Genomic DNA, 24595 nt, shown 5'->3' on the forward strand with positions numbered 1-24595 from the left:
GGCGGGGAGGGGCACCGACCTGGGGGTGAGACCCCCGGATTCTCTTCCCAGCCGGCCAGCTGTGTAGCCTGGGGCACGTCCCTTCCCCTCTCCTCAGCTGCCTCCCCCCCCCCCCCAGTTGTCCAGTCGGTGAGCTCTGAGGACGGGGCTGCGCACACGAGCAGCGCCGGGCGCCACTGAACCCCCCGGCTCGGCCGTGCTAGGCGCTGTACACCCGCTGGGACAGGCGGCGCCCGGTCCGGCGCTCCCCCGCCCCCCTCGGCTAGGGGGAGCTGCGCGGGGCGGGGGAACCCCCCCGGCCACAGACGTCCAGCCCCCTCCCGCCCCGGCCCCTCTCTGTCACATGATCCCGGCCAACGCCCCCTACCTCCGGATTGGCTGCGTGGTATCACGTGACCCCGGCCTCAGCCCGGGAGGGGGGCTGCCGTTGCCAGGCAACGCCGCAGCGGGCCGGGGAGCGGCCTGGTCGGACCCGAAGCGGAGCAGGTAGGAGGCTCCGGCCCCCGGGTAGCGAGACCTCCCCGCCTACAGGGATGGGGGGACGCCCCGCCCCGGGCGGGCTCCCCCCACCAGCTCCTGGGGAGGGGGCTTCCCCCACCCATCCTGGGCGGGATTAATGGGAGCCCCCACGCCCATTCTGGGGATGAGGGTCAGCCTGCCTGCCCTGGGGTGGGTGGCTGTGATGGGGTTTCCCCCGCCAGCCTTGGTGGCGAGGGATTCCCCACGTGGGGTGTGGGGGGGCTCCCCTTCCCTCCCTCCCTCCCTCCCCCGGAAGGTTCAGGCCCAGCCGTTAGCCAAACTGGGGGTGCGGCAGAAATGGGGCTTCTCCCCCGCTTCTCTCCCCGCTCCTCCGTCCAGTCTCTTCCCAGGCTCCAGCTCCGCGGCCCTGCCTGTGGGAAAGGGGGTGACTAATAATGGCCAGGCTGAGGGGTACGGGGGCAGGGTCTAGCTCATATTCTGCTTTGTGGGTCATCAGCACCAGCGGTCAAGGCTGGCACCACAGCGTCGCTGGCCGCAGGTGACCGCAAGCCCAGCCAGCCTAGAATATTCAGTCTGGCTTTACTCTTCCATTAGCAGCCGGCTACGGCATCCGTGCTTTTCCCTGCGCGCGCACACGTTTACGTTTTGTACAACAGGAACCAGTAAAGAGTCTCACTATTGTGCCATTGGCAAAACCGCCACCTAGGTTCTTATGCCCCCGTTTATCGATGGTGACGTTGATTTACTAGCACCGGCTAGTTTCCGGTTATGCAGTTGAACCTGCTGTGCTGATGTAAACTGATCTAATTTCATATGAAGGTCTTTAATGGAGATTTAGGCCCCCAATCTGCTAAGGCGCTGGCCAGGCATATCCTTGCATTTGTGAGTCTCTCCATTGGAGTCAATGGGTCTCCAAGGAGACGGGCTAGCTGGTTCTTTGCAGGACTGGGGCTGAAATATGGAGCACCAAGAAGATATATTTACAGAATTCCTTTTTGGAGCATTACTGGAAATAAGGTGGACCAGTGTTCCCAAACTTTTTATTAAAGTGACCCACCAACTGTACTTTGTCTTTTTATGCGTCCCACCCAGTGTCCAAATTCATGGCGGGGCTGGGGGCGAAAATCATAGGCCAACATCCTTTTCCTTCCCGTCTGCTACCTCCTCCTTGCCTTGACAATGAGGCACTGACAGGTCACCCAAAGCACATAGATGCTGGAACTAGGGGTGCAGGGGGTGCTGCAACTTGAAGTGGTTGCAGTGTGGGGCGGGGGTCCCCTGGCTTGAAGTGGTTTCTATTATGCACAGGATTTATAGTTTGGTTCAACGGCTCTCAGCACCCCCACTATAAAAATTGTTCCAGCAACCCTGCCACAGCATCATCCGCTGTCCCATTACCACAATCCTAATCATGGCCTGGTCCAGAAGGGAGGCTGCGGGGTGGTGGTGGGTGGATTGGTTGATTGGAGAGCAAGCCTGTCCTGCACTCAGGCACTCAACCCATGGTGGCACTTTCTGTCCCATGAAGCTGGGCTCAGCTCCTTGCTCCTGGCTTTGGGACCTGGCACACAGGGTTTCAGTGACGCTCAGGTTTGGCTGAGCCAAATCAGTGGCGGTGCAACCCTGTGTACCAGGTCTCAATGCCTGGAGTGGGGAGCTAGGCCAAGCTCCAGGAGACAGGAGCCTCTGCTTCTTGATGATTGGGGGGATGGGCGCTTTCTCCACAAACCCCCTTTCCTGGGGCCTCCCCTCTGCATTGGGCCTGCAACCCATTTAGAACCTTCTGGTGACCCACTGGGCCGGGACCCACTGTTTGGGAAACACTCTGATAGATAACGTGTGAATGAGAGAGAACTAGTGGTGTTAATAATTCAATGTGTTTTGATGACTTGTAGGTCTTTCTTCAGTGAGACTCAGCAGTAACCTTTAATGATGGGAGACATCCTAGCTTATGAAGCCGAGTTACTTGGGCTGGTGAAAGAGGTAGATGTTTACTACGGAATAAAAAAGAAGAAATCATCTGGTGCCTGCATTTAGGGATGGGGGAAGGGGCAAATTTGTAACTGTTAGGCATTGATGCTGCCATTACTCTATGTGAGTAGATGCTTGCGGTTGCATGGAGTCCCACTGATGGGGCACTCACTGCTTGCATGGAGCTCACTGCAAAATCAGGACCTTAGTTAAAGGAACACTATCAACTAACTTTGGACCCAAAAGGTTTCATTTTAAAAAGGATTTGCAAAACATAATATAAATAGAATTGTGTTAATGAAATTTTTAAAATAAACAGTGAAAAGCATTTGTTTAATCCTTCGCTGTGGTGTTAGACTCACAGACCAAATATACTAGTACCTGAGAATTAGAAAGTGAAATGTACCAGTCCCCTGTTATTGTCTAACGTGAGGCTCTGATCCTACAAAGAGTTAAAATATATACTTAACATTATGCACTGTGATTAGTGCCGTTGCCTTCAGTGGGACTATTTGCAGTGTATGAAGTTGAATAAAGTGTATACGTCTTTATAGGATTTGGGGTATATCCAAAATGTAACAAACAAGAAAACAGCATGAATGGTGAAACATCAACATACATTATTTAAATTTTAATCTTCTTGGTATCAATAACACAGATAAGAATTTTCTCTTTTAAATTAGTTTTAAGTTAAGGCTTTGCTGTGGTACAGCCGCCTGTTTAGCCCTGTGCCACAAACGGTACATACAACTTGCTTCATCACATAATTGACATATCTTTTCTCCTTACTCTGGTGACAGAGGCTCCACTCTTGTGATTTGGTTTCTCTCTTTTTACACTTTCATACCAACAGTTTTTAGTCTATATTTGTACTTTATGAATTTCTCATGAAATGGTAAAGCCAAACACAGGATTTTCCATAATTGGACGCACCAGATTGTTGGTCCATCCAAATGTGTGTCCTGCCTCTAACACTGGCTAATACTTCAGAGGCAGGCAAATCTCCCCCAAACCCTGTAATGTGGCTAGTTTTGTACATTTTGGATGGAGGAGGGAGAAATCTTTCTGGACCTTTTGCAGCTTGGCCTGAAGAATGTGGTTTGCTTAAGTTAAGATATTATGAGTGATGGTAAAATTATCAGATCTTTTAAAATTCAGCCACAACGTTTGTCTGATTCTCTTGAAGCTAGAGGTCCCATTACCTGTAGATGACGATACCTTCAGAAAGTGTTAATTACAATAAAGTTATGTGACTATCTGTTCAACCAAGCTTAAAAAAACTGTTGCATTACTGGTTATTAGTTTCAGAGTAACAGCCGTGTTAGTCTGTATTCGCAAAAAGAAAAGGAGTACTTGTGGCACCTTAGAGACTAACCAATTTATTTGAGCATAAGCTTTCGTGAGCTACAGCTCATGCATCCGATGAAGTGAGCTGTAGCTCACGAAAGCTTATGGTCAAATAAATTGGTTAGTCTCTAAGGTGCCACAAGTACTCCTTTTCTTTTTGGTTATTAGTTGCTTTTCTTGATTTTAAAAAAATCAACTGACTATAGTAAAGCTTTGTAGCAAACCTTTAAATAAGTTTGGCGATTCATTGGTCACTGTTTTAAACATTAAAAAGCTTAGAGTTTGTTATCTATGTGTGTTCTTGTGTCTTTAGTATTTAGACTTTGCAGAGTTTGAAGACACAGTGAAAACATTTACAAAGGAATGTAAAATAAAAGGGAAGCCATTACCTAAAACAGCAGGTGGTTCCTTGAGAGACTCAAAGGCTTTGATTATCCAGGTAACAAATCTTTTATATTTGGTTTGACTAGCTAATGATCAGAACAGGTAGAGAGCACTGTACTATTACATCAGTTGAAATAATCTGAAATGTTTAAGCTAACTTTTGGTTTAAACAGGAGTAGGCTGATAGCAGGGTATTTTCAGTGAAAGAATCTCAACTCAAATTCACCCCATCAGGAACCAGAGTCCTACAGAACTCAAGGTCTAAATTTTCAAATGCGACTCATGAATTTGGGTGGCTCAGTTTTTGGGTTTCCAGATTGACGCTCATTGGAAGGGTCTGATTTTCAGTAGAGCTGGGCGAAACTTTTCATACAAAACTTTTGTTTGGCAAATAATGATGAGTCAGCAACACCTAAAAGTTTCATGAATTCCAGTCAATTTTGTCAAATTATTTTGGGGTTTTAAAAAAAAAGAAATTCTGAAAAAATCAAAACGTTTAGATTTTTTTCAGTTCAAAATGACTTTTTGTTCCAGAATTCTCTTTTAATTTTAATTTTAATTTAATTTGTTTCAATATTTGGAAAATGTTTCGTTTTGGTTTGACCAACATTGAACTCCTTTCCTGTGTTTTCGGCATTGCCAGCAAGTCAAAACATCTGCTTTTTTCCATGCTCCGCTACTGAACTCCCACCTTCATAAAACCAGGCATCTTTAAGACAAGTCAAATAGGATGCCCAAAGCTGAGGCACCCAAAATCACGAGACACTATGGTCTGGCTACGGGCCTTGATGGTCATGTTATGTCTCAAGTTGATGAGGAGGGTAGGAGTGGGTTGTTGCAAAGTTGTTATTCCTAATGGTTAGGAGGAGGATGTTGTTAATATTTTGAAATGTTCTGAATGTTTCTGGATAAAATTATCTGTAAATGTGCTCTAGAATATAGGATAGGCACACTTTACAAAACAAAATACATCCATCCATCATGTTAACTTATTAAAATATACCCAGGAATTATGTACTCCCTCTGCTCCTGGGACTCTACCTCATTATTATGAAGACATGGATAAACTGATACGTCTGGATCTAATGTTTCTTCCTGTACCCCCCGTATTATTTTTTTGCATACTAATCATAGTTAGAGAAGGAAAGGGGAAGGATAAATGATGAGGAGTGAGTGAAAGTTGGGCAGAGTTTCATATCCATCTTACAGAGAGATTTTAAGGTGTGATTATTATTATTTTTTTGAGTGAGATAGGACAACGGAAATAATGTGAAGGCCTCCCAACCTTGGAGGGTTGTGGAAAGGAGATGAAGAAGAAGCAGAGTGAGTGAGTGGAGGTGTAGGATAATGTGAAGGCAAAGCGGTTTAATGAAGGAAGTTAACAAATAATTTTGAAAACCAAGAGGGCATTTTTTTAATTGGATCTGGAGATGGCCGGGAAACCAGTGAAGGTGATGGAGGAAAGAGGTTGTTATGACTGAGTTTTCTAGAACAAGAGAGAGGCTTGCAGTGTTCTGAACTCTCTGAGGTTTGGTAAATAGGGATTTAAGAAGACCATAAATTGTATTAATTGTGATGAGGAGTAATCGAACCATGAATGTAGATTATTTTTCAGAGACTGGGAGATGGTAAGGGTGAATTCTAGCTAAGTTGTGTTCTAGAGGTGGGGATAGACAAATTTATTCATCAGGGAGAGCAGAGAGATACGGGCAATTTTGGAATCTAGGATGACTCCCAAGGTTTCTAACTGTAGTAGGGTAGGGGGTTTAAGGTCAGGTGAGTGTACATGAAAAACAGAGGACTCTAGTACAGGGATCAGCAACCTTTCAGAAGTGACAGGTTTCAGGGTAGCAGCCATGTTAGTCTGTATCCACAAAAAGAACAGGAGTACTTGTGGCACCTTAGCTCATCTTAATTAATTAACCTCTTACAGTTGGTATGGCTACTTCCACCTTTTCATGTTCTCTGTATGTATGTATATGTATATCTTCTTACTATATGTTCCATTCTATGCATCCAATGAAGTGGGCTGTAGCCCATGCAAGCTTATGCTCGAATAAATGTGTTAGTCTCTAAGGTGCCACAAGTACTCCTGTTCTTTCAGAAGTGGTGTCCCAAGTCGTCTTCATTCATTTATTCTCTCTAATTTAAGGTTTCACGTGCTAGTAATACATTTTAACATTTTTAGAAGGTCTCTTTCTATAAGTCTATAATATATAAGTAAACTATTGTTGTATGTAAAGTAAATAAGGTTTTTAAAATGTTTAAGAAGCTTCATTTAAAATTAAATTAAAATGCAGAGCCCCCCGGACTGGTGGCCAGGACCCCGGCAGTGTGAGTGCCACTGAAAATCAGCTCCTGTGCTGCCTTTGGCACACATGCCATAGGTTGCCTACCCCTGCTCTAATATTTAGAAATATTTCATAGTGGTAGTTACCATACAGCCAGGAACTGATAGTGAAGACATGAAGATAGCTGGGGGATAAGGAGAGTCAGAGAGAAAGTCCAGGGACATATACATTTGTGGATCACTTCTATAGAAGTGATGAGAGAGGCTGATATTAAGAAAAACAAACCCCTGAAGGAGAAGCTACCAAAAAAGAAAATGAATGAAAAGAGACATATCTGAGGAGGGGGCAAGTTTAATAAGATGCAGACACACTTGCATTGGCTGAAGTCACAAGATCAGAAGCCCGGTGAAGTGGGTTTTGTGTCTGCCATGCAGGCATTGATTCCTTGGTGATCTCTCAGTGCTGTGTCAGCGCTCTAATTGTATCTAATTGTGAGAGGCTTTGGGTAAAATTTTCAAAAACAGCTAAGAGATTTAAGTGGATTTAAATGGAACTTAAGCTTCTAAGTCAGGTACTTTTGAAAATGTTGCCCATCTATATGTGGGGCTGAATGAACTCTCTTCTTGTTTGCAGAAGGATCTGCTTACAGCATTTGAAGATGGAGAGCAGAAAGTTTTCTTTGAACTTTGGGAGGAGCATATTTCCTCTTCACTCCGAGACAATGAGCCTCTTGCCCAGAAGCTGGAATTTTATCTTCACATCCACTTTGCCATCTACCTTTTGAAGCACTCCGTGGGCAAGCCTGTAGGTTTGCTTTTCAGTTTGGACTTAGTTTGATTTTTGTGTGTATCTTCTCCAACCTTGGTGTTTGCCAAAACAAAATGGATTAGAATGGATTGGTCTTTAGGTATTCCCAGGCAAATCCATTCCTTCAACAGCAGCCTATATTTGAGTTTGTCTTGAAAGCAGACCCTTGAGCTAGTGAAGTGTGGAGATGAAATTATTCGTTTGAACCTGATCCTATAAGGTGCTGAGTACTGTCAAGTTCCAAAGAGTTCAAAGGGAGGTCTACCTTTAAAATCTTGCCCTTGAATTCATGGGAGTTTATTTTATTCCAGTGGACATTCAGTAACCTACAAGGCAAATAAGATATGACCACCAAATTAATGAACAGAATCTACCAAACAGGAAAAACACCTCATTATGTCAAACTTCCATATTTCAAGATTGATTGACACCTCAATTTTTTTTGGTGAAAAAAGTCTTTTTTTAGCCTCATCTACCATTTCTGTTATTTTGGGTTCAGATGACCTTTTCTGCAGCTTTTAGAATGTGGTCCGAAATCCAGTTTTGTATTGTAAACATCATTTGTAACCTTAACTATGTAGTACCTCACCATAATATAGTAGAATTAATTTATTTTGGACCCTAGTAATGATACTTTATAATGGGAATAGCTTCAGGGGACTGTATAGTAACTACACAATAGAAAAGTAGCACATCAGATTGTGAAAGGTCAGTTTAAATGGGCCACCTAGTGTTAACAAAGCTGTCCACAGCGTTTAATAGGTGAGAATTGGTATCTGCTAGAATAAATGTTCCACTGTGTGAGCCTTTGCGTTCTCTCTTGTTTCTTCTCTGCTTTGTTATGACTGGACACTGACAGGTAAAATTTGATCCGAAATGTAAGTGTTTAAAAAATGCTTAATTCTAATAGAGATGTTCCCAAGAATTTAAAATATATTCATCTGGAAAAAATGTATAAAAAGCAAAGGGTATGTTTACATTGCAATTGAACACCCAAACCAGCCCGTATCAGCTGACTCAGGCTTTGGCTGGAGCCTGGACTCTGGGACCGCAATAAAACAGCCCTGTAATTCAAGCCCCATGTGCCTGAGTCAGCTGACGTGGGTCCGCCATGGGTGTTTGTTTGTAGTGTAGACATCCCCAAATAGTCTCAGGCACTGTGTATGATCTATTCTAAACAATGCACAAGTGCAATGGTGCAAGCAGCCAGCAGATGAAACTGAGTAGTCTTTTTTTATTTTTTTATTTTTAATTGTCCAATCAATCTGAGAGAAGTCCATGAAAAGTAAATTATATTTTAAAAATTCTGTCAGTAACTAATGTGGTGTTTAGTGGCTTAAGTGAGAATGATTGTTGGTAAATAAGTTTGTTTTTTTTAATCAACAGTTATCTCTTCTAGGTTTAGCACAATGCTTCTTTTTAAAGCAGTTTATGAAATAAATATCTACCAGCAAAATATATTCCATGTGATATTGAGGATGATTTTTTGACCCATTGATTTTGTTCCTGTGTGGCTTTCACTATACCATGCTTGCCAGAGATACAAGAGATGGCTTATTTAACATGTTTAAAATCAAGTAGTGACTTCCTCTCCACTTGCTGAATGCGGATATGGCACTTGACCTGCAGAAATCTGCTCCAAGTGCTCAAGACTGTTTTGCTCATAAAGCAAGTGGCCCTCCCTTATTTCTCTTGGCTCCGTTGTCCTAACATGGAAGAACCCTTCTGCCTTTTCCTTTTGGATAAGTGACCAGGTGAAATGCTCTCTAACTAGCTAGACTGAGTGCTGTTCCCTGGGCTCGCCACTGAGAAGCACTTAGCCGTACTTGGTCAGCAGGTACTGTGGGATGGAGAATTAGTGCTTGATGTTGAATTTCGTCTTCACTTGTAGCTGCCAGCCCCCTTAAACACCCATAGAAGTTGTCTTCTAAATAATGACGCCTGTTTCTTTGTTTCCTAGGACAAAGCTGACTTTGATGAAAGGATTTCTCACTTTAAAACATACCTGGAGACGAAAGGGGCTGCACTGAGCCAGACCACAGAATTCCTCCCCTTCTATGCTTTGCCTTTTGTTCCCAACCCCATGGTCCACCCATCATTTAAAGAACTCTTTCAGGTAAATATTTGTTTGGCACAGATTTTGGTAATAATGATTTTTCTCACAGGGTGGATGGATGCTGAGTACTGTTTAGTATGGTAATGCTTTTTATTTTTTCCTTCTGCCGAAATTGTAAACCATAAAAAGGATATTTGTGGTGAGATGCAGTATAAGCGCTGTTAATAACATAGTAATGTTTTCCAGTCACTTACATAGGCTTGTGTACTGAATGATCCCAAAGTGTTTTACAGATGGTGTGTTCATAAATAGGATCACTGTCCCACTTGCCTCTGAAATGCAGATACCTGTGGGGAACAATGTGGGAACACTGATCTATGTTTCATACTACTTTTGCGTTGCTGCCCAACAAAACCCACTGTTTCTGGGTCCCAAAGCTCAGTGAAAAGCCTGATAACTAAGGCCATGTCTACACTAGCGAGCTTACAGTAGCACACTGATACAGCTGCGCCTCTGTAAGATAGCTTGTGTAGCCGCTCTATGCCAATGGGAGAGAACTCTCCTGTAGACCTCATAAAACCACCTCAATGAGTGCCGGTAGCTGTATTAGCAGGAGAAGCTCTCCCGCCATCGTAGCGCTGTGCACACTACCACTTATGCTGGCTAAACTTATGTTGCTCAGGGGTGTGGTGTTTTGGGTTTTTTTTTTTTTCCAGACCCCTGAGAGACATAAGTGGTAGTCAAGTATCAGGGGGTAGCAGTGTTAGTCTGTATCCACAAAAACAACAAGGAGTCCGGTGGCACCTTAAAGACTAACAGATTTATTTGAGCATAAGTTTTGTGGGTAAAAACCTCACTTCTGTGCCATGCATCTGAAGAAGTGAGGTTTTTACCCACGAAAGCTTATGCTCAAATAAATCTGTTCCTCTTTAAGGTACCACCGGATTCTTTATAAGTGGTAGTGTAGACATGGCTTATGTGTAAGGAGCCTGTTGGAAATACATTTTGAGAAACGAACCCAAGCCTCCTTAGTTAATGGGGAGAAGAGGGAAAACTCTATTTCATAAGTAGTCCTCCCTCCAGTAAATGATGAGAATGCAACTGTCCCCCAACATATCCATCCAACATTTCCTATGACTTTTGTAGCAGCATTACATGGAACTTCCTTTCCAAAAAATTGAGACTCTATAGCTATGTTTAACAACTTTGTCATACCCATGTCGTTCCTGAGAGTGCTTTGTCAGCTAGACATGTTTGGCCTTTGCCCTTGTATGGCTGTTTCAGAATTTACATCTTCTGTCACTGCAGAGGCAAGGTGGGAAGAAAATAAGAATGGGATTAGGATTAAACTTCATAGGTAGATTTGATCTTTCTGCATCTCTTTTAGTTTGGAGCTTTTACAGCAATTACCCTATTGACTTAATAGAGGGGGTGCGGGTGTGGGGGGGGAACGGCCTATATGTAAACCCACTTCCAAGTACCTGCCCAGCTTGGTGGTTAGGAAAGGATGTCTAGATGACTCTAGTGGTGCTGGCTTGACCCTTGGGCAGACTGCATGCATTTGGCAACTCGCTATCCACTGCTAAGTCAGATTGAAACCAGAAAAGGAACATTCTGCCGCTTCCTTTTGGACTTGCTGCAAATAATGAGAAAAGGCAAAGGGCTAGTTGGTTTCAGAGATGGGATCTGATTACTTTCTGAATTCTGTTCAGCAGCCTTTTTGCATGCTATTCTAGGAGAAACATTTCATTTATCTCCAGGATCTCACTGTCCAAGATCTTAATGCTTAGTCACTCACAGCTTCTGTGGAATCATACAATTAACATGCCTCCTTGAAAACAAGTCAGTTGCTCAATTCCAAAGTTAAAACAAACAAAAATAAAAAAGAGTCACTAAGTATTGTTAATGATAGAGACCAGATTTTTTTTTAAATAGAATCCTATTGTTCTGGAAAAGGACTAAATGTATTGTCTAAAGTGCTCGCAGAGGCGACATGTAAGTGTTAAGAGCAGGGGGGCCCAATTTAAAGGTTGGGGGGGCAAGTGAATGCCCAGTGCGTTGCCTCTGGATACATGAACCTTCCAGCCTCACTTCCCTGAGCCAGGGCAGCCAATTACGCTGGCTTTTGGGGGCTGGGGCCGCAAGAGTGGGGAGCATGTGTTGCTGGGCCAGTCTGGGCCCTGGGCGGGGACCTCACAGCAATAACATTTTTCCCCGGAGCTTCCACACCCTCACGGACACCTCAGCAGGGGGAGGAGAATGAGCAATGCCCCTACTCTGGTTGAGCACAGGGAACCTGTTCCCAGTGCTTTCTCCAACTACCACCCTCCAGCCCCCTCCCGTGCTTGACCCGGGGCTGCTGTTTTCGCCCCGCGTTACTTGCTGTGCGGACCCCTGCCACTGCCTTCCCAGCCGGGCTCTCGCATGCTGCACAGAAGCAGTGACCTGGAGTGGCCATCCTCACCTGGCAGAAATGGCTCTGTCCCGCTCCCTCCGCTTCCCACCTGGGTCTGGCTGCCGGGGAGAGGAGCCGAGCAAGCTGGAAACTAGTGAGGCGTAGTGTGAGAAGAACAGAGCCCTCCTTCCCCCAGCAGGCTGAGCAGAGCAAGCTTTGGAGAGGCCCGCTGAGCTGCGGTAAAGGGCCAGGAGCTGAAGGGGGTGCATTGGGCCTCTGTGGCATTTCATACAGCGCCCGGCCATGGGCTTCTTGTGGGGCCACAGGGTCAGTTCACTCTGAGCCTTGCAAGGGCAACTTGGTGCTCACAGCAACCTGAGGGGGGCATGTGACCCTACATGCACCCCCGCATGTTGCCTCTGGTGTGAGATAGGCCGAAAGGTATGTAAGCACATATTGTATACCTGGCAATACTGTATAGTATTCAATGGTACATCATTGTCTTGAGTTCAGACTCGCAAACCTGGCAAATGTGAATCCTGTATCGTTTCCAACCTGGTGAAACCCAGGGAAACTTGAGATGTAAGAGCAGCTCTGAACACACAGAACAGCAAATCTCAGGAAGTTTTTGCTGCTTGTTGAAAAATATCAACTGTTCACCTGTTAGGTACCTTTTCAGCAAGCAGAAACCCGATTAGATGGAGGGTGATGACTGAGGAAATGGATAGTTGGTATGGAATTTTTAAGAAACAAAGACTGTTGTCCCCCCCCCCCCCCCGATTCACTGTGTTTTCTGGTGTTTAGGGGAAGATGTATCTGTCAGAAAGAAAACTGCATTCCAAACAGCGGATGATTCGTGGATTAGTCCAGTTTTCTTACAAGTTCTTGGAATCCAAACCTCTTATAGAAATGTTGTATTCTGATTCACTGACGTAAGGCCATGGCCTTTGATAGTCTAATGACAAAACGTAAACTTAAATTCCAGACTGAGTCAACTATGAAAAATTAATACGATGATTTCTATAGCTTTGTTCATTAAAGCTGAAGAATTAGCAAGGGTTCATTATTATGTTCCATTATAAATAAATGAACTTTTCTCATTCGGCTTTAATTTTTTGGGCTGATTTGTTTTCATTTTTGCAATTTAATGCCTTGTGTTCCATGCACATTCAGTATGCCTATTTTTGGGTAGCTATTTTAAAATTGAAATAAAATATTATATATGACTAAATAATAAAATAATAATAAAATATTATAAATGAAATATTTAGGATTATCATTGAGTTGACTTGTCATTTTCTTGCATGCGTATGAGCCAATCATCAAGCAGGCTAGCTTTCATAACATTAGAGGCACAATTTTTCACTGCAGTGCTGGCTGTGTTGCTTGCTGCTGGAAGTTGCTATGACTCCAGCTGTAATTTTTTGTTTTTTCTTTTCAAGGATTCTTGGATGCCGGAGTTAAAGACGAGGTTGGAAAAGTTCCTGTCTCTGACTCTCAAAGCCAGTCATGCCCCAAGGCTTCTCACTTTATATGTATCCTTTTGAAAAATGTTTTAAAGATCATTAAATTAGACTGCCCTTTTTATAGTAATTTTATTGAAGCAGCATGCTGCTTGTTTGCTGTGTAATCACCGTAATGTTACTAAGTTGTATTACTTACCCTGGGAAATGTTGACACACCACATTCAGAAAAGTCGTTTTAAAAAAAGTTATACCAAATGTTAGGACAGCAGTCTAAATATTTGGTACCTACTGACCTGCTTGTTTACCAGATCATCATTATTTAATATAATGTGGATAGTATATCATTGTCTGAGGCACAATTCTGACATGACCTCTCTCTGGGCAACCAGTAAATCCTCGGTCTTTCTCAGAAACCCACTTCAGTGGAATATTTTCAGAGCTTTCAGGAGTCCCAGAGATAATTATTTTACTAAACAAATTATGCTACATGCTTTATTTTATTTAAAAAAGCATCATCATTTCTCTAGCAGTGTCATTTAAGCCGCAGTGGGAGGCCTAATCTGCATAGTAACAGAGGTCTGACAAGATTACTGGCCCTATTTTTGCTCAGCACAGCTCACTCATGGCTAGACTGGTACCTCTCAGCCTTTCGTAAGGGGCAGCACCTAGTTGCGTAGCCCCAGGAACAAAACAGGGACCAAATTATGACTCTACAAATCCTAGCTTCGGTGGACACGAGTTGCACCATCCCTTTTCCTAGTACAGCTTCCTTTCCCCCAGCACACCAACATGGCTCCACTGGTCCTTGTAGTGGGGGCATGGCGGTAATGCCCCTTCTGTTCTGGTAATGCCCCTTCACTCTCTGCCTGCTTGGCTGGATGGAGAGCTGTGATCACTGCCCATGTTATGACTCTTCATGTGGCAAGCCCACACAGAGGAGTAAGTGGGCATCTTATGCTTGCTTCTTCCTCTGCATGGGCGCATAGGCTGACTCATGACTGAGTCCTATGAGTTTCTTTGGTAGGAAACATTTCTTTCTATAAACCAGTTGCACAGCTTATGTCATCAATTCATATTTGATACAGTTTTTGTTTTATAACATGAGTTTGAAGCCTTTTCCTGGTGTCTGCATGCTAAGATTAGGGTTATCAAAACTCATGCTTCAGAGCATAAAATGATGTCTGCAGGAATAAGAAAAGAGGCTCTCTCATGTTTCTGTGCAACATTACACATCAGGCTAGGTGCTTCGTGGGGTTTTTCTTTTCCCCCAAAGCATTAGGCAGTAATGCCAGAAGCAGTATGGACACTGGACTTGATTGTGCCATACTGATTCAGTCCATTGGTCTATGTCCCTATCCTGAATACCCCTTAAATGGAGATATGTTTTCCTGAACTACTCTCTCTCTTACAACAGAAGGAGAATGGACAGTGCAGCAAAGGTAAATGATCAGATTTGCTAGGGAAGGTTTATACTACCAGCAGCTGTAACTGTGAGAGGAGGATAGGCCTAGGGTGAGAGGAAAGCTAATGAAATTGGGCAAAAAACGGCTTAAAATTAAGGCCCCAATCCTACAACTTCTTATAGGAAGGACTGCATTGAAGTCAGTGGGACATTCCAGAGGCAGTTTGCCAAAGGGCCTAATGGCAGAGGTTGTATTTCCAGCTTGTTTTTAGTGACATTTTTACTTAAAAACAGATCATATGGAGGATTTGGTAAAAGGTGCATATTTAAGCTATCCTGATTAGATACAAGTTAGATTAAGTTGCTATCCTGATTAGATACAGTTTTCCTAGAATTCCTCTCCAGTATGTGTTTATAGCTGTATATATATAGATCCTCTGCTCTCAAATCTTAAGTCAGTTATTCTGGAAGTTGCAGGGGTTTGCAGAGAAACAATGAGTTTTATTGTCTTTAATTCCCCTTCAGGTTTTTTCCTTTAGATTCCTAATATTGAACCAATTGGTTTAACTCTGATAAAAATGTGTTAGTTTTGGAGTAATTTTCTTGTCATATTTTGTTTATAAATGTTCAAAAGCACCCGAGTGTGTGTCTACATTGCATCTGGGAGCGAGCCTGGGTTAACAGACTTGGTTTACCAGGGTTTGCGCTAGCGTGCTACAGATAACTGTGTAGACATTGTGGCTCAGGCTGGAGTCTGGGCTCTCAAGGTCCTCTCAAGGAGGAGGTGGGCTTAAGAGTCTAAGATCGAGGTCAAATTACAGCATCAAAGCTATGACCTGCCCGGGGTACAATCTGGACTGTTGGATGGTTGTGCACCCTTAACTCTCCAGTCTGGTGTGCCCTATGCCCTGCTTTGCTGTGTGAGTGGCCACTCTGCTCACTCACCCCAGCCTCTAGCACACAGGTCATCCCTGGACATATTCCAGAGTGCTATGCCAAGCCATTCTTGAGTTACATATAGGGCGACACTCATATATCCCTAGTTCCAGCCTTGCACCCCAAAAATGTGCGCCTGACACTGCTCAAGACCCCCTAGGTCAGAGTAAGCTCATTAGTTTGTCATACCATCAAAGGGTACAGATATGCACCAGCCTTTAAACCTGAGTAGACTCCCCAAACTTCAACCAAAAATGCACTGGCTTAGGTAAAACACTGAAATAAGTTTATTAACTATAGAAAGATAGGTTTTAAGAGACTTATAAGTGGTATAGGCATAGAAATTCAGAATTGATTACAAAAAGAAATAAAATTAGGGCTGTCAAATTACCTGCCATTAACGTGTTAATTTTTTTAATGTGTGTTAATCGCAGACCCTCTGGGCGGGAGGGGAGCATGAGCTGCTTTGAAGAACCTGTCTGGTCAGACGCAGTAACACAAGCCGCCACCAGAGGGCGGGAAGAAAAGAGGCTAGAGAAAGTAACCTGGTTCTTATCCCGACGTTTTTAAAGTAAGAACAGGACGGCCAGGGGCTCGCCCGAGCCTCCCCGCCCCGAGCTCCCCGCCCCGTAAGCTGAGGCTGATCCTCTCCCCCGCCACCCCACTGTCTCAAGCTCTGCACCGCCCAGGGGTCAGTTCTGAAGCCAGCACTGCCTGCCAGCAGCAAATTTCTCCACTTTCCTGCTGCTGGGCAGTGCTGCCTTTAGCTGATCCCCGGGCAGCCACCTCTCTCTGCTCTGCCTTGCAGCCAGGACAAATAACCAGGTTTGGCAAAGAAGTAAGGACATCAGGGACAGAGCTGGAAATGGGGACTGTCCTGGCCAAAACAGGACGTATCGGCACCCTAGCCAGCCGGGACCCTATTGTTCCCAGCTGGCCCCTCACTCCTGGGACCAACCCCCCTGCGTTGTGCCCCATTCCCTTTAACGGGCTGTTTGCTCCGGAGGTACCCCATAGAGAACAAGGGCCTGGTGAGCTCAGCCTCCCTGTACCAGCCTCTCCTCCCCTGCAGTATGATGAGTCCCCGAGGTAAAATCCACCCTCCCTTGCAAAGAAGGACTCACTTAGCTGAAGGGAGCCCACCTAGCTCAGTAAAAGGAGGTGAGCCTGATGAGCCCAGTACTAGAAACTACCTTTCCAGAAACAGCAGCAAAACACCTCCCTCACCCTCGTCCTGTGCCAAGTCATTGCTTGCTCCCCCCCCAACACATCGTTACCCCTTGTCCTCCCAGAACCTCCTCCTGCACAAGTCATTGCTTACGTCCCCCCTTCCCTGTCCTCTCCCAACACTGAATGCTTGTTTGTCTGAGTGACTGGCTGAACAAGAAGTAGGACTGAGTGACTTGTAGGCTCTACAGTTTTACACTGTTTTATTGTTAAGTGCAGTTATTCTTTTTTACATAATTCTACATTTGTAAGTTCAACTTCCATGATAAAGAGATTGCACTACAGTACTTCAGTGTGGTGAATTGAAGTTTCTTTTTTACAGTGCAAGTGTTTGTAATCAAAAATAAATATCAAGTGAGCACTGTACACTTTGTATTCTGTGTTGTAATTGAAATAAATATATTTTAAAATATAGAAAACATCCAAAAATATTAAACAATAATAGAATACCATTTATTTTAACAGTGCGATTAATCCCGATTAATTTTTTTAATCGCTTGACAGCCCTAAATAAAAGATAAAATCCCAATCTAATTCCTAAACTTTATCAAGCTAAGTCAAATTTGAAGTGGATGGTTTCTCTTATGCAAAAACTTACAGCAGTCTGAGCTAACTGGAAACCACTCCCCCCACTGCAAATGTTTTTATCTTCCAAAAGATCTTATTGCATTCAGTGTACGTGAGGGAGAAGAGGTGACATGGTAATGTCGTCGTCCCTTATTTATACTCTCCTCCAGGTGCTGGAAAGATCCTTGCTGTATCCTGGGGCTTAGGCAGCCCTATGGCGTACATGCTCCAGCAACTGTCTTGTGTGTGAATTGTAAATCTCTTGTTTTCAACTCTCCTGCTGGTGCATGGCTGGTGATGGTACTCTGACACCTGGCTGGGTGTTGGTCACTCCTAGAGTGCTACTGAAGAGCTAGTCTCTGGGTGTTTCCCAGACTCTTAACATGTTTCAGTAACAAACATGTAGCAAAATCTCCTAATGATACATAACATTTTGACAGAACAATGATGCTCAACAGATTATAACTTTCCAAATGATACCTCACAAGGCATACTTTGTACAAAACATATCATCATAGCGGTGAATATGGGGGTTTTGGGGTGCTATTTTGAGATACAGTGCCTCACAAAAGCAGCCTCTACACAGCTACTTTTAGCGCATTAGTGTAAGTTCTGCTAGCACAAGTCTGTGGATCCGGGTTGGGAGGCTCACTCCCAGGTGCAATGCAGACATACCCTAAGGGAGTGGAGCCTAGGTTTCCCTGAATGTCAGTGGGTCTTAAGCACCTGAGTGCTTAAGTCACTTCAGAAAATGAAACTTAGGCTTCTAAATCACTTAGTTGCTTCTGAACATTTTCCCTATGTTCTCTTATATTATGTTGGTTTATTTTACTCTGAGGATTTATTTTTTGTATTCTGCTAATTTGGTTTATTAAAACAAATGAGGTTTGTCTTCTAATGTTGGACGTTTCCGTCATTTGCTTCATTATTTTGTGTTCTGTGTTGCATTTGATTTTATTAAGTAATAGAGGCATCTTTCTAGCTTGTACTTTTCCAAAAGTGAGAGTACTGAGGAAATTACTCCTTTCTGAAATATTAATTTGTTCTCCTGACTTCGGCTATGAGTCTGCATGGGTGTGCCTGTGTAGCTCTGATGGCAGTTTCAGGCCTTAATATGTAGCTCTGTTTTATTCCTTAGAATTTAGGTCTGTTTAGACTTTAAAAAAGATTGTTTGAGGCCTGCCTCATCTAAAGGGAATTGGGTCTGAGGTGTGAGCTTTGTGATGTGCTTCCAAAATCTCCTGCAGAAGACTCACAGTGAGATCCATAGTACAGGCTCACTGTTGGAGACATGAGTGAGTGTTTGCTTTATCAATGAAGTAGAAATGCAAACAAAATTAATAAGGGACACATGAATGAAATGTAGCATGGCAAAGAGTTCTGAACACAGCCTTTTGTAAACCGTTGCCAGTCATTAGTCTCTGACATGCTGAAGCACTTTGAGGTTAGACGAGATGGTGTAAATGCTCTGGAGGATGTACTGGAGAGTTTAGAGCGTTTACCTTTCCTGATTAACCTGCTGGATGCTCTGGCTCCTCACCTGTTTGCCACAAGACTTTTTTTACCTGTATGGTTTTAAAAGCTGTCTGGGTGGTGTGCTTACCTTACAATTTCCCCTGTAGGTTTTTTGTTTGATTAGGCAGATCTGAAGAACTACAAAATGTTGGTGCTGTACAAACAAAGCCCCAGGAATAGGCACTGACTCTGTAGGTGCTCCAGGGCTGGAGCACCCCAGAAAAAAAAAGTGGGTGCTCAGCACCTACCAGACACAGCTGTTTGGCAGCACCCGTGATCAGCTAATCCAGACACGAGAAGTAATTCTTCTGCTCTACTCCACTCTGATTAGGCCTCAGCTGGAGTATTGTGTCCAGTTCTGGGCAGCACATTTCAGGAAGGAGTGGACAAATTGGAGAGAGTCCAGAGAAGAGCGACAAAAATGATTAAAGGTCTAGAAAACATGACCTCTGAGGGAAGATTGAAAAAGTTGGGTTTGTTTAGTCTGGAAAAGAGAGGATTGAGCAGGGACATAACAGTTTTCAAGTATGTAAAAGGTTGTTACAAGGAGGAGGAAGAAAAATTGTTTTTCTTAACCTTTGAGGATAGGACAAGAAGCAATGGGCTTAAATTGCAGCAAGGGAGATTTAGGTTGGACATTAGGGAAAACTTCCTAACTGTCAGGGTGGTTAAGCACTGGAATAAATTGCGTAGGGAGTTGTGGAATCTCCATCATTGGAGATTTTAAAGAACAGGTTAGGCAAACACCTGTCAGGAATGGTCTAGATAATTACTCTTGCCACGAGTGCGGGGGACTGGACTAGATGACCTCATGAGGTCCCTTCCAATTCTGTGATTCTTTATTTTGCCAGATACATATTTGATCTATGATTTGCCCAAAGATCAGCTGTTATTGGTTCCCACTGAGTTTCTGGCTATCTGCTCTAGAAAAAAATCCCTGAAATGGCTTGACTTGCAGTTGGATACAAAGATGCAGTCACAAATTGCAGTGTTCTGCATCTGCAGGATTCATTATAAGTGACTCTCAGAAAGAGGCAATTCTTCGGGGAGAGGGGAAGGAGAACTGTGAGCATACTATAATTGTCCTTTTATTCACAAACTGCAGAAAACACAGCTTAGAAGTAAGAGAATGCAGCTTCTCTGCATGCTCCACTTCATTTTCATCATTATCTGTGTATATCCAAAAGTTTTTGAATGACTTTTTAAAAAAGATTACATAGTGACTTGTATTTTTTTTTTCATTGATAGTGAAAGTTTTATGGAGCAGTTCAGTTTGAGTATTGTCCTTCTGGACAGTTTGATGTAGTTTATGATGTTTGGTGAAACAGTTTTGTCAGAAAATAATTTACTATACAATGATCTGATAGTTTTGTTCACAATTGGCCCATAATGCCTCAAAATTTAACTGGTCTGGGACTGCAAAGGATGGCTTGGAAGGTACTGAGATCAGGTATCACAGTAACTGTAGTGTTCTGAACTTCCTAAGAATTTGTGCTTGGGATATGCAGTGTAGGCATGTACCACCCTCCGAATGAGGATCTCAAAGCACTTTAGAAACAACAATTCACGTTCACAACACCCCTGTGAGGGAGGGTGGTATTATCCCCATTTTACAGAGAGGGAAACTGAGGCAAAAGGTGGCAAAGTTATTTACTCAAGATCACAGAACAAGTCTCTTATCAAGTAGGGAATAGGATCTAGTTCTTCTGACTCCTGGTCTTGTGTCTTAAGCACTTGTGTTTGCTTTTCCCCATGCGTTCATTTAAAGCTGCATTGTTTCATACTGGGGAAGGGATTGAATGCATTCCTGCCACTCCATAAAACTTTGACATCTGATAAAAGAAGTCCTAGTTCTGTTAAATGTGCTGTAGTAAAGTTGATCCTTGGGAATTTTTCACCAGCTAGTTCCACAGTAAGTATTCAGTCTTGTTTTACAGATAAGTAAAATGCCATCTTCATACCGTAGGAGCAAAGATGGCTGAGTGTCTAGCTACTTTAAAACATACGTTCTAGCAAATAAAAACATCAGCAATAATTGTAGAGTTCCTCTGCTTCCCTTTATAGCAGTGGTGGGCAACCTGCGGTCTGTCAGGGTAATCCGCTGGTGGGCCGCAAGACAGTGTTTACATTGATTGTCCGCAGGCACTGCCACCCGCAGCTCCCAGTGGCCACGGTTCGCTGTTCCCGGCCAATGGGAGCTGCAGGAAGTGGCGTGGGCTGCAGGGACGTGCTGTCCGCCATTTCCTGCAGCTCCCATTGGTGGGCAACGGCGAACCGCGGCCACTGGGAGCTGCGGGTGGTCGTGCCTGTCGATGGTCAACGTAAGCAAACTGTCTTGTGGCCCGCCAGCAGATTTTATAGCTTTTGTTGGCTCGTGACCCTGTCCACTATGCCATGCAATTTCAAATTCCCATCTTCTGTTTGTATGTTTATGCCATTATTGGTAGTCAGTAATGTGATACAGATTGCTGCTGTTCCTTGAGAGCAGGGATCTAGGGATTAGGCTTGAAAACTAAAATTTAAAATAACGTTGTTGTTTAGTTTGTATTGGTGTTCTGTTTACCCCAAAAGCAATTGGATGTGAAAGAACAAAATGTAACAGAAATGTAACCCATTAATGTACTTTATTATCCCTTTTGTTGTAGAAGGAGTATAAATAAAAGAAAAAGTGGAATTATTTTCTGTGGTCAATATGGGTACAATATACAGTTGAGCCTCAGAGTTATGAACACCAGAGTTACGAACTGACTGGTCTACCACACAGCTCATTTGGAACTGGAAGTATGCAATCAAGCATCAGCAGAGACCAAAAAAAAAAAAAAAAAAGGCAAATACAGTACAGTACTGTGTTAAATGTAAACTACTAAAAAAAAAGAAAGGGAAAGTTTAAAAAAAGATTTGACAACGTAAGGAAACTTTCTGTGCTTGTTTCATTTTAATTAAGATGGTTAAAAGCAGCATTTTTCTTCTGCATAATACTGATATGAAACTTTACTAAGTCAATGTTTAGTTGTAAACTTTTGAAAGAACAATCATAACATTTTGTTCAGAGTTACAAACATTTCAGAGTTATGAACAACCTCCATTCCCGAGGTGTTCATAACTCTGAGGTTCTGCTGTGATTGCAAATTCTGCTAATTGCCAAGTCCATTAGGCAGAGGAATTATCTGCCAAAGTACATGGTGAAATTGCCCCCCCACCCCCCAGGGGCTTCTAAGGCAGAAGATGCAGGGAATTATTGGGGAATTGGTAAAATTCCATGAATGTTGTAATGTAGAAGGATGACTAGATATTTTGAGAGGGCTTTTAAAATTATAGTCTGTACAATTCACTTTTTCTTTAAGTCTAGAATGCATAGTGATTTAGGACAGAGAAAAAGCATTGCACATCTGTATTTACAAAAATAGTCATCACAAATTTTACTACAGGAAATGCTTAGTTAATTCACGTTACCGCCAAAGCACCATGGCTCTCCATGAGTTAGCAATTAAGGGTCCTCCTTCACCTCTTGCTGGTTTTGTCTTTGAAGTGACAGCTCCAACTTCAAAATAACCCTTCTGTTAGAAAATGTTTTACCTCTTGTTGTTTCAAGTAACTTGAATTAACGCATTGTAGTCTAAGCCAGTGCTACTCAAAGTGGTGGTCCGCGGACTGGCATGTTGGCTGCCGGTCTGCGCGCACATTGGAAAAAAAAATTGCTGGTCCCCATACCAGATAGCTTGAGAAGCACTGGTCTAAGCTTGAGGTAACAAAGGGTCACATCCTTTGGGACTAAACTGTGTTTTGAGTCTGCCTCTGCTCTGAATTCTTGAACCCTGGCTGCAAGGACCAGATGCTGGCTGGATGCAATGGAACCATGATAGTTGAAGCCAGCTGGAAGCCTCTTCACTGTGCCATGGGATTGGAGAGTGCAGCACGCAGATGCAAATTACAAAACAATCCAAACAGAGATTCCAGAGGACTGGAAAAGGGCAAATATAGTGCCCATCTATAAAAAGGGAAATAAGGACTACCCGGGGAATTACAGACCAGTCAGCTTAACTTCTGTACCCAGAAAGATAATGGAGCAAATAATTAAGCAATCAGTTTGCAAACATCTAGAAGATAATAAGGTGATAAGTAATCGTAGATTTAAGAACAAATCATGTCAAACCAACCTGATAACTTTCTTTGGCAGGGTAACAAGCCTTGCGGATGGGGGGAAGTGGTAGACATGTTATATCTTTACTTTAGTAAAGCTGAATGCATCTGATGAAGTGAGCTGTAGCTCACAAAAGCTTATGCTCATATAAATTTGTTAGTCTCTAAGGTGCCACAAGTACTCCTTTTCTTTTGACACTGTCTCGCATGACCTCATAAACAAACTAGGGAAATGCAACCTAGATGGAGCTACTATAAGGTGGGTGCAAAACTGGTTGGAAAACCGTTCCCAGAGAGTAGTTATCAGTGGTTCACAGTCTGCTGGAAGGGCATAACGAGTGGGGTCTTGCAGGGATCAGTTCTGGGTCAATATCTTCATCAACAATTTCATTAATGGCATAGAGAGTGCACTTATAAAGTTTGCAGATGATACCAAGCTGGGAGGGGTTGCAAGTGCTGTGGAGGATAGGATTAAAATCCAAAATGATCTGGACAAACTGGACAAATGGTCTGAATTAAATAGGATGAAATTCAATAAGTACAAATGCAAAGTATTTCTTCCTAAATGGACTAATCAGTTGCACACATACAAAATGGGAAGTGACTGCCTAGGAAGGAGTACTGCCCTGAGTGCAGGGGACTGGACTAGATGAAACTCTCGATGTTCCTTCCAGTCCTATGATTCTTTGATAAGCAGAGTTCACTGAATCAAGTTTGTGCTGCACTTTGTCACGATTTTGTTCTGAATTTCCTTTAATTTCTGATTATTTGGAGGTTTTACATAGAAACAGGTTCCCCCTCTTTTCACCTCTATTTTAAGCAGCATCCTCTGGCCTGATGCTTCCAGGGGATTACAATGCCTTATTTGTGGTGACAGAACTTGTAACTGCAGAAGTAAGTGTGATAGTAGCTTCATTGAATGGATAGGACAAGAGGGAATTGCCCACAGCTACAAGTGAATTTGTTCTAACTCCATCTTGGGACTAAAAAAATTCTATGGCAGCAGGCAAAGTTGTTGTCCTGCAAAGCAATAAAACTGTGTTTCTGCCTTTTTTGATCAGAAGAATAAGTTGTTTTCTTTTTTAACCTCTTCATAGAAATCTTGCAGCAGCTTCATCAGCAGCTAGTGGAGGCTGAGCGCAGGAGCATGACCTACCTTAAACGGTTTAATAAAATCCAGGTAGACTATCACAATCTCATCGGGGTCACTGCTGAGCTGGTGGATTCCCTCGAGGCCACAGTCAATGGCAAGATGGTAAGATGAGCCCCAAGTGTGTACATGGTTCTGCTTTAGGAAATGGAAGTAGAATCTGCCTGAAGTGCAAGTTAAGATTAATGGTAGCTCAGTGTTTCTGTAAGTACAGCATGCATTTAATAGACAAACGGAAATCTTGGGGAGAGATTCTCCCTTCGTCCCTGCATGCTGCTCTGGTAGGATAAAGGTGCCACAAAGGGCTGGAATAGAATTACCCCAGCTTGGGAACAGTATACTGCAAGCATAATTGTTTCTATGCTGCTCCCCTTGTAGGCTCTGGCATGGGGTAGGAAGGGGGAATCTCCATAGCGCACAATTGTATGGAGATTATGGACTGTGGCACAGCACATGACAGC

General features: G+C 43.3%; 1 protein-coding gene across 1 annotated transcript in view; it reads left to right on the plus strand.

The window, feature by feature from the left end:
• The first annotated feature begins 352 nt into the window (after nt 1-352).
• The window catches only part of ARMC9 (armadillo repeat containing 9), a 121756-nt gene continuing 97513 nt past the window's right edge, over nt 353-24595 (plus strand). The window contains exons 1-8 of the mRNA XM_074963397.1: nt 353-486; nt 2376-2463; nt 4112-4237; nt 7107-7277; nt 9241-9396; nt 13174-13266; nt 14612-14636; nt 24082-24239. Of these exons, the coding sequence (XP_074819498.1) occupies nt 2410-2463; nt 4112-4237; nt 7107-7277; nt 9241-9396; nt 13174-13266; nt 14612-14636; nt 24082-24239 (783 nt within the window). The 5' untranslated portion in view covers nt 353-486; nt 2376-2409. The remainder of the gene's footprint in view (nt 487-2375; nt 2464-4111; nt 4238-7106; nt 7278-9240; nt 9397-13173; nt 13267-14611; nt 14637-24081; nt 24240-24595) is intronic.

The sequence above is a fragment of the Natator depressus genome, chromosome 9, assembly GCF_965152275.1.
Source record: "Natator depressus isolate rNatDep1 chromosome 9, rNatDep2.hap1, whole genome shotgun sequence".
Lineage (NCBI taxonomy): Eukaryota > Metazoa > Chordata > Testudines > Cheloniidae > Natator > Natator depressus.